This window comes from Centropristis striata, chromosome 5, assembly GCF_030273125.1.
Source record: "Centropristis striata isolate RG_2023a ecotype Rhode Island chromosome 5, C.striata_1.0, whole genome shotgun sequence".
Classification (NCBI taxonomy): Eukaryota; Metazoa; Chordata; class Actinopteri; order Perciformes; family Serranidae; genus Centropristis; species Centropristis striata.
Window position 1 is genome coordinate 35,760,762 of NC_081521.1, and position 10,242 is coordinate 35,771,003.

Genomic DNA, 10,242 nt, shown 5'->3' on the forward strand with positions numbered 1-10,242 from the left:
CAGTGCTGTGTCAGAACACACACGTTACTGTCCCGGATCAGTGCAGAGGAAATACTCTGTCTGTCTGGAGCTTTGTGGACAGATAAACTCACACAGCAACTTTCTCATCATCTGGAGCGACATGGTAAGATAATTACAGTTTATTATAAATGTGGAATCTGATAAGTTTGTATCAATTAGGCCTAGGTCATATATCTTACCTTGTCTGAAATCTGCAGCCGCTTTGACTGTTTTATCTGAAAGGTAAATCTATGCATGATTAATTTAATCACAAACATCCCTAAAACTCTGCATAGACTGCATGAATGTGTTTTAAATGCTGTTGTTTGTGTTAATATAGCTGTAGCTATACATCATGAAGGCTATAATTATATTGCATTTATATTGCTTTTAACATATGAGTGATTTATGAGTTTATAATCATTGACCGCAAGAGGAGCTCAAAGCTTCATCTTCTTCTTCAGACCCTCGGTCGTGCCTATATTTAAGTTTTTTGGATGCATTTTTTTTATCATAGTTCATATTTTAAAACATAAGTCTGTACTTACTGTGTCTATGTCTTACACATATCACTCAACAGCAGGGGAAAAAAATCATCTCAAGGGGAAGTTCCCCCTCCAGGGCAAAACAAAATTCTCAACATGTTGAAACACGACGGCTGGAAGCACTTAGAAAATGAAAAACAGTGAAGTGTTGGATTAAGATTTACATTGTTTACTCGTAACAAGTGGAAAAAGCAGAGCACAAACACAATGGCTAACAGAGTGTATAATTACTTATTTTTTCACATTAATCACACTAAGTGGATGTGTATGGAAGCAAAGTGAGGCCATAATCATTCAATTAATTCCATGTCTATAACAAAACTACAATTATGTTCCTAAATTAGTAGTTGTATCGACACTCCTCCAGCCAAACACCCACTGTTAATCATTTTTGTTCCCAGAGCTAGAGAAAAAAATATATTTTTACTGTTGATTTTTCTTGCAGCTAATCACATCAGGTGTTCTTCAATTAAATGCAATGCCTGATTGGCCCCTCTTCCAGACCTCAATAATGAGGATAAGAAATAAATCCAGCATCTAAAAAAAAATGTTGTGCTGATTGATGGAAACAGCGAAGGAGCCCCATCGCTTCACTCTTATCTCTGTTGAGAATTCCTCGTGCACAGTAAACGATTAGACAATAGTGAGAAAATGGCGATGCCAGGTAAAACAAGTGGCTTACGAGCTGAAGCGTAAGTGGGCATTTAATATCAACAAGATCTCCAACCTATCCAACGACAACGCTTCGGTACAGAGCAGAATGTTTTTAAAATAGTGCACACGTCTTTACACATACACGTAGCATTTAAAAAAGGCTGCAGTTTTGTTGAATTCAGGCTACAAGGATTAGGGCCAGGTAGGAGAAAAAAATAATGAGAGGAGGGCAAGAAAAATCAATACGCACTTGACAATAAGTCAACTTTTTTGAGTTCATTAAAGCCTACAAGCTACAACCTAATTTTCCTCAATAAGTCTAATATATGTATAAAAAAAATTATATAAAAGTGGATTTTCACAAAAAAATAGTAATAGTCGCCTACTACCAAGAATAGCTAATTTATGTGTCGGGGATTTTAGTTCTACTGCACCTTTAAATATTGTGGTTATTACTCATTTTATGGCATTGATGACAATCAGGTTGGATCTTGCAGTCTACCGAGCTGTTTCTCTGACAACAATGTGTTTCTGATGACTTATTGACACGGGAACAATGAATCTGTGAATATTTTTTCAACTTTACTGAACACAAAAAGTTGACTTTATTCTTGACATTTCAACTTTTTTTCTCAAAAACGTGAGACACAGAAGTTCAGTGATGTTTGTATCACATCCTTTACTTTTGTTTTCACATGGGACATAAACCCCATCTCCTGGGTTAAAGTCCGACGTCTGTTCAACCTGCTCCCACACACTTCCGACATTTATGCTTCACCTCGCCGTCGTTCATAATAACAACGGCCACTAGAGGGCACAGGACTCTCTAAAACGTAAATATGGGTCGTTTTTTTTCTGCCGGTACACTCGGTACAAATAATGTGCTGAATTTCTACCTTTAGGGGTACAATGGCTTGTCACTGAGGTAGTACCCTCAAAGGGACAGCTGCTGTACCCTTGACAATGGCTTAGGAGGTTCAATAATTAACCATATTAGAAACAGGGGTAACGCTTTAATAAGGTCCTTAATAACCATTAATTAACAAGTAATAAGGCCTTGTTCTGGCTTTAGATCCGGTAGTTGCAAAAATCATAGTTAACTTATAGTTAACCTATAATAGATGAGCAATAAAGTATATTTTAATATCAATAAACAAACAAAATAAGATTAATAAAGGCATGGCAAAGACATAATGGGTGGGTCATGGGTGTTTGTGATGCCATTATTAACACTTATATAAGCTTATAAACACACAATAATGTTAATAAGCATCTTGTAAGGACTTACAAGGGCCTTATTACTTGTTAATTAATGGTTATTACAAGGACCTTAATATAAAGCGTTATCGAAACAGGTATACAGCAGGAGTCCATTTCTCTCCCTCAAGGTACAGTCTATGTTATTGTTCCCTAAGGGCTTATTATTGGTCCTCAACCATTTTTGAGGGCCAAAAAAGTTTATTCAGTATTCAAAATGTTCCCAAGCCAATGTCAAGGGATCAACAACTAGAGGGTACTGCCAGGGTCGTTTTTGAAGGGAGACGAGTTCGGTTATTTAGTTGGATGGCGTTAGAGGATGTGGATGAAAAATATGTAATGGTTTGCCCCACGTGTCAAGTTTCCATGTCATGTTTTTAACCTCACAACAGGCATTTTAACTTTCAGTTGTGTTGTTTCAGAGAGAGTGCATCTCTATCCATGTGGGCCAGGCAGGAGTCCAGACAGGAAACGCCTGCTGGGAGCTCTTCTGCCTCGAGCACGGCGTCGGTCCTGATGGCGTCTTCCTGGAGACTCCCGGCGAACCGAACTCTCGTGAAGACCCGTTCAACACTTTCTTCAACACTGGGAGTTCTGGGCGTCATGTTCCCAGAGCCATCTATGTGGACCTGGAGCCCACAGTGGTCGGTGAGTCGTGTTGTGTTTGTGTTTATTTTTATCCTCCTTATCTCTGATTCCTGTGGTCCTATTATGTGTGGTCGTATGCACCTCCATGCAGGTGACTGCTGCTGGGAACACTGGTTTCCAAGCAGCAGGTGCCTGCTTTGCCTTTTATTCAATGCTGGCTAACATTTACAGAAGTGTGTTGTGTAAATAAAAGATTGCAGAGTGCGGTATTGGATTGATTTGAGCAGGACAAAATCCTTTATTCCAATATGTGCCTTCAATGTATGCTTGAGATGCTTCAAATGTCAAAAGCAACATATTTTTTCTCTCATTTTTCAACACAGTCACACGATCAAAACCATCTATATCTATGAAGCCCTCAACCTTAAAAATTTAGTAAAACCCATTATCCTTAACTTTAACTGTCCTGGTATTGTGTATATTTTGGATTTTGTGGATTTTTTTGGTATTTGTTTGTACTGCAATACTGCACAACAATTACTCTCTGGATAAATAATGTTATATTAAAAGGTTATGTAACTGAATAAATCAGCCCAGCTCACTTGATATTTCCAAAAGAAAGCTTAAAACATATGCTTTTATGCTCTGCTGCACTTTTTAATATGGACCTTTACACTTTTATGTGATCTTATGCATTTTATGTATTTGTTTGACAAATTTTACCTCCATTTTGAATGCTTTTAATATGTTTTATCATGTTAATTTTATGTGGAATTTAATATTATTATTATTATTATTTATTATTATTATTATTATTATTACATTTTTAAATAATGCTTTTAGTTGGATTATGAAGGAAAAAGTAAAAAGAAATATTATCATAAGAGTTATACATTTTCTTTAAATCTTTTAAAATACATGAAAACTTTATCTATCTTATTTGTCTGTTCATCTTCATCTTCTTTCTCTTTTCACCTTTTTCACGTTTTATTTAGTTTTTAACTCCTTTGTTTCCCTTTTTTTGGGAGACACATTTAAAGGGCAGGTTCACAATTTCTGAAGTCTAGAAAATCACCCATGTGAAAAATAATCAACTTTTAATCAACTCTGGAGCCACAGATGAGTCTATAGGGCTGAAAATGTTAAAGATCGTGACAGTAACGCTGATCAACTACACACCTGCACATTTTAGGTGTTTTAGTGGAAAACATGCACATTTGCCACTTGTTTCAGTTGATCTTGCCTTTCTTTTCAGATGAGGTAAGAGTCGGAAAGTACAGAGAGCTCTTCCACCCCGAGCAGCTGATCTCTGGAAAGGAGGATGCAGCCAACAACTACGCTCGAGGCCATTACACCGTCGGGAAAGAAATCATTGATGGAGTCATGGAGCGTGTTCGTAAAATGGTTAGTAACGATGAGAAAAACCTGACTGACAAATGTCTGTCTAATGAGTCTGTGAATCTTTAAACTCAAAGGAGCTGCTTTTTCTTTGGGCATTTATTTGTTCTTTTTTAATCTTGTAGTGAAAAATAAAGACGCTTTTTACATAACCACAGTTTCTTTGCATGAACCTCAGCTAACATGTTCACATTCTGCACTACATTTCTATTAAGCAATGGTTCCTTTCTTGCAGGGAGTTTGATGAGAAGATCCAAACCACTCTCATATGAGAGTAGAATCAATCTTCTCATCTTACTCTCTGCAAGAAAGTGAAAGAGAAAGTCGAGGAACCAGGAAGCGACACCATCGTCCCTGACGTCGAGAAGAGCAAAGCTTTCTTCTCCTAGCAGTAAATGTAAAAGCTGACTTCCTAACAGAAGCACTGAGGTGTTCCTGTGAACCAGTATCTAATGGCGTCCATTCTAAACCCAACCAAATCAAAACTTGGTAGAATCTTCTATTGCAAGTCCTTAAACGTCCAGTGTACAATTGGTGGGGCGACCTCATAGTCGCAAGCACTGATACTATAGTTGTTTTGTTCATTTTTTAGAAAAAGTATTAACTGATGCCAGTAACAGAGTCCGTCCTGTCCCTCTGTGTCTCTCGTCAGACGGACCAGTGCACTGGTCTGCAGGGGTTCCTCGTCTTCCACAGCTTTGGAGGTGGAACCGGCTCCGGCTTCACCTCTCTGCTGATGGAGCGTCTGTCTGTCGACTACGGCAAGAAGTCCAAGCTGGAGTTTGCTGTGTACCCAGCTCCGCAGGTGTCCACCGCTGTGGTGGAGCCGTACAACGCCATCCTGACCACCCACACCACCCTGGAGCACTCAGACTGCGCCTTCATGGTGGACAACGAGGCCATCTACGACATCTGTCACCGCAACATGGACATCGAGAGTCCTGGTTACATCAACCTCAACAGGTTGATCGGTCAGATTGTTTCCTCCATCACAGCCTCGCTTCGTTTTGACGGCGCCCTGAATGTGGACCTGATGGAGTTCCAGACCAACCTGGTCCCCTTTCCGCGTATCCACTTCCCTCTGATGACCTACGCGCCCATCATCTCTGCCGAGAAGGCCTACCATGAGCAGCTGACCGTGACCGAGATCACCAGTGCCTGCTTCGAGCCGGCCAATCAGATGGTCAAGTGTGACCCCCGTCACGGCATGTACATGGCGTGCTGCATGCTGTACCGGGGTGATGTCGTCCCAAAGGATGTGAACGCCGCCATCGCAAATATAAAGACGAGGCGTTCCATCCAGTTTGTGGACTGGTGCCCTACTGGCTTCAAGGTAAGTGACAGAAGTGTTGCACTGGCTGAAGTCAGCAACCGCCACTGGTGGAAGAAGTATTCAGATCCATTACTTCAGTAAAAATGCTGATATCATACTGTGGAATTACTCCACTAAAAGTCTTGCATTCAAAATTTACTTCAGTAGAAGTACAAAAGTATCAGCATCACAGTGTACAAAAGGAAATGACTTGTTATGCAAAATGGCCCCACTCAGATTATTTTTGGTCCATTTATGTAGCATTTGTCAAGGTAGGGCTAATTCTAACTACTGAATACATACACTGTTCTGTGGTTTCATTTATAGAAATGTTTAATAATTTTAAATTGATAATGTTTGTTAAATGAAGTGGCGTAAAAAGTAAAATATTTGCCTCTAAAATATAGTGCAGTGGAAGTATAAAGTTACATAAAATGGAAATTCTCAAGTTAAGCACATACATCAAAATTGTACTCAAGTACATTCCACCACTGGAGACCCCACAGGGTTTGTTTGCTTTCTTTTTCTCAACCCTACATGCTTCTGAAATGAAATTCCTGAGCTTTAAAGTGAATGGAAAGCTTCTGCTTCAGTTCATGAAATCCCTGCAGCCAGCCGGGTCACGTCGCTCAGCGTGTGATAGGGACGCAGCAGCAGACCTTCAGCGTGGGTCGAGACGCTCCAGGATTTAATTGACTGTAATTTAAACCGATCAGCAGCAGTATTAGACTCCTTGGGGAAATCCCGTAGTGAAGAAATAGCATGTAGTAACAGTAACACATTGCAGTAGTCAGTGGTGGAATATAACTACGTACATTTACTCAAGTACTGTACTGAAGTACACTTTTGAGGGACTTGAGTATTTCCATTTTATGTAACTTTATACCTCTACTCCACTACATTTTAAGGCAAGTATTGTACTTTTTACTCCACTACATTTAGTTGACAGCTTTAGTTACTTTTCAGATTGAGATTTAACCTGAAAAACTGATACATTTAAAGTGATTAGACATTTTTTTAAATATTAAACCTCATAACAGTATATAGTTAAATAAGCCCTACCTTGAGAAAATTAAAATGCTGCTTACATAAATGCATCAATAATAATAATCTGATAATATATTTAGAATATATAAAACAATCTGAGTGGATCCATTGTCTATAATGCGTACTTACTTACTTACTTTTGATACTATACTGTAAGTACATGAGTACTGATTCTTTTGTGTACTTTTACTTAAGTAAGTTTTGAATGCAGGACTTTTAGATTAGATATTTCTTTATTAGTCCCACAATGGTTACATTTTCAGTGTAACGGGAAAAAAAGTGTACAGCAAAAATAGAAAGAAGTATCAATAAAATAACAATAAATAGAAACAAGCAAGAAATACAAAAGTATTGACAATGCAGACAAGTAGAAATATATATAAAAAGTATTAACATTCTAAATAATAATATAAAATTGGGAACAATATACACAATATAGACAGCTGAAAATTGCACTATTATATAAGAAAAATAATTGTAATGCACAGTGAGTAATATACCTGATTGATGTGTTAAAGGTATTGATATTGCACAGTTTATGTACATTAAAGTGCAGTTATTGTCGATTTTGGTGTGTGGTCTACTTGGAGCAGTGTTTGTTGTACAGTCTGACTGTTTACTTGTAGTGGAGTAATTTCACGGTGTGGTGTTAGTACTTTTACTGAAGTAAAGGATCTGGATACTTCTCCCACCACTGCTGCTGATCTTTACTAAAGTCCAATCAGCCCTTTTGCTAAAAAAAAAAAAAAAAGTGTTCTTGTCACCATGATTCATGTGTATGCATCACTGAGCACAGCCCTGGAAAGTGATATCATGGAGGTACAGAGACTTCATCTTTGTGGTCGTTATCTTTGTCTGAACAGGTGGGCATTAACTACCAACCTCCAACTGCAGTTCCTGGTGGAGACCTGGCCAAAGTCCAGAGGGCCGTGTGCATGCTGAGCAACACCACCGCCATTGCTGAGGCCTGGTCTCGCCTCGACCACAAGTTCGACCTCATGTACGCCAAGCGTGCCTTCGTCCACTGGTATGTGGGCGAAGGCATGGAGGAGGGAGAGTTTGCAGAGGCCAGAGAGGACCTGGCCTGTCTGGAGAAGGATTACGAGGAGTTGGGTCAAACAAACCCAGACTCTGAAAATGATGATGACCAAGAATACTGAATGTTGTGAGGCTGTGATGGGTTGTGACTCCTGTACTGAGTCAATAATTTCATATCTGTACTGCGTATCCTCTGAGCTAGACTTAACCAAACTGATGCCATGCTTTTATAATGTCTGCTTTAGATTACCAAGACAAAAGTTGTATTTGAATTGTGCTGTGAAATAAAGTTTGTCTGTGAATATTGTGTGTGAGACGTGTCAGCAGGTGATACAGTGCTCCAGTGGTCTAATATGGAGTCATAGGAGCACCATCAAAAAGAAAACACATTAATAAAAAGGAAAACAGGAAACAGGAAAAGGAAAAGTAATGGAGAAAAATGGAAAACTACAGGGATAAAAATAAATGAAATTATGTAAAAAGTAATTTAAATGGCAAAAAATGTTTTAAATAAACAAATAAAAATATATAGAAATACATAAACAAATGATTAAAAAAATTAAATGTTTATAATTATTCTTTTATATTTAGTTATTTCTCTATATTTCACATTTTTTCTTTAATATTGAATTAAATAATTTAATTAAATAAATCCTAGCGTTTATTTGACATAAAAAGTAAATAAAGAATGTATAAATGTTGAGAGAAATAAATAAAATGATAAGTAAGTTAATCAAAATGTGTAAATATGAAGAAAAAACGAATAATTATTAATTTGTTTGTTTCTATATTGCGTATACATAACATAGAAATTAACTGAGATGATGAGCTCACGCTTTTCATAAGTGCTTCCATGACCTTGAAATGCATCCAAATGTAGAAGTTTAACCAAGTTTTTCCGTGAAATGAGCAGAAGAAGTGGCTGTAGTCGTGCAGCAGCAGATGTTATAAAACGAACAGAAACATCCAATCAAACTGCACAGGCTGGCTATTTAAAGAAAGAGTCCCGGCAGCCGTGAAGGTGTCACCTGAACATATTCATCCGCGTGTAAAGTGTAAACATAAAACAGTCTACAAAGAAGAGAATTGTTTCACAGCTTCTACTTTACTATTTCTTAATAACACGACAACAGTGAATTATTTGCAATGTAATTCCCTGTTAGATGCAACTCATTTGTTTGGGAATGATAAATGTTGAGTAAGATTTTCAGCTGCAGCCTTTAGCCTACTTTAAATGAAGAATATGTTTGTATATTTATTGGACATTTCAGTTTGTACCATTTAAGTCTTGGAATAGCAGGTAATTAAGTACATGTACACTTTGAGGCACTTGAGTATTTTTTATATTATATTATGTCATACCTACACACAGCTGAAAATTAGAGGGAAATAATGTACTTTTTTACTTCACTATTACTAGATACTTTCATATTCTTGTTTTTAATTTAAAATCTAATTAATAAATGAATAATGAGGTATTATTATGCTAACCCAGCAGTATATAAATATGTTAAATTATCTCCACCTATAAAGAGATTTTAACAAATGAATGCATCCATGGTTATAATCTGATTACATCATAGGCTAAATATTATTCTGAAATTGGTCATTCTGCATAGGCATTAGGTGTCATTATTATTATAAGTAGTAGTAGTAATAGTAATATCATATATTTTATTCATTTATTTATTTTTGGCTGTAGCATACTGGTAACTCATACTGGTATTCAAAGGCATCGTGACATCTTCTCACAGCCTCATACTTTAGTAACCACACGCATCTAGACTACCCCTTAACTGTTAAATTGATTAAAGGGACTAAGTTTCCCTTGTGACTTAATCTGCAAACAGTATGCTACAGCCAAACATCTAAATTAATGCAAAAATTGTAATAATGATGACACTACTACTAATAATGATTATAATAATAATGACACCTAAGACACATTAGAAATCTGCCATATAATTCATCAGTGGTGGAAGATATACTCAGATGTTTTAAGTAAAATAGTAATATAATAGTGTAGAAATATCCTGCTGTGTTACAGGTAATATGTATATATATATATATATATATATATATATATATATATATATATAGTGTGTGTGTGGCTGTGAAAGTTTGAGGTTATGAGAAGATAATAAATTAAGATGAAACAACATGATATCTTTAATAAGGTATCATGAAAAACTATTCATTGCACCACAACACTGACAAAAATGTCAACCATACTTTGCTCCAGTTGCTCATCAAGAAGTCTGTCGTCACACTGTAAAATTATCGCCTAAGTCATTTTTTGTCAAAACTGGGTTTTTTTGCCTAAATCATCTCCTCATGACGCCGGCCACCTATGGTAAAATCTCCTACATCCTCAGTTGATCAGATCATGTGATTTTACCCCTT

At 37.1% G+C, this 10,242-nt stretch overlaps 1 protein-coding gene across 1 annotated transcript; it reads left to right on the forward strand.

Moving 5' to 3' along the window:
* Nucleotides 1-99: 99 nt before the first annotated feature.
* Nucleotides 100-8,144, forward strand: tuba5 (tubulin alpha 5). Its single transcript, XM_059332312.1, has 5 exons — nt 100-124; nt 2,879-3,104; nt 4,300-4,448; nt 5,095-5,775; nt 7,665-8,144. Exons 1-5 carry the CDS (start codon nt 122-124, stop codon nt 7,959-7,961), a joined length of 1,356 nt encoding a protein of 451 aa, XP_059188295.1. The 5' UTR covers nt 100-121; the 3' UTR covers nt 7,962-8,144.
* Nucleotides 8,145-10,242: the final 2,098 nt, after the last annotated feature.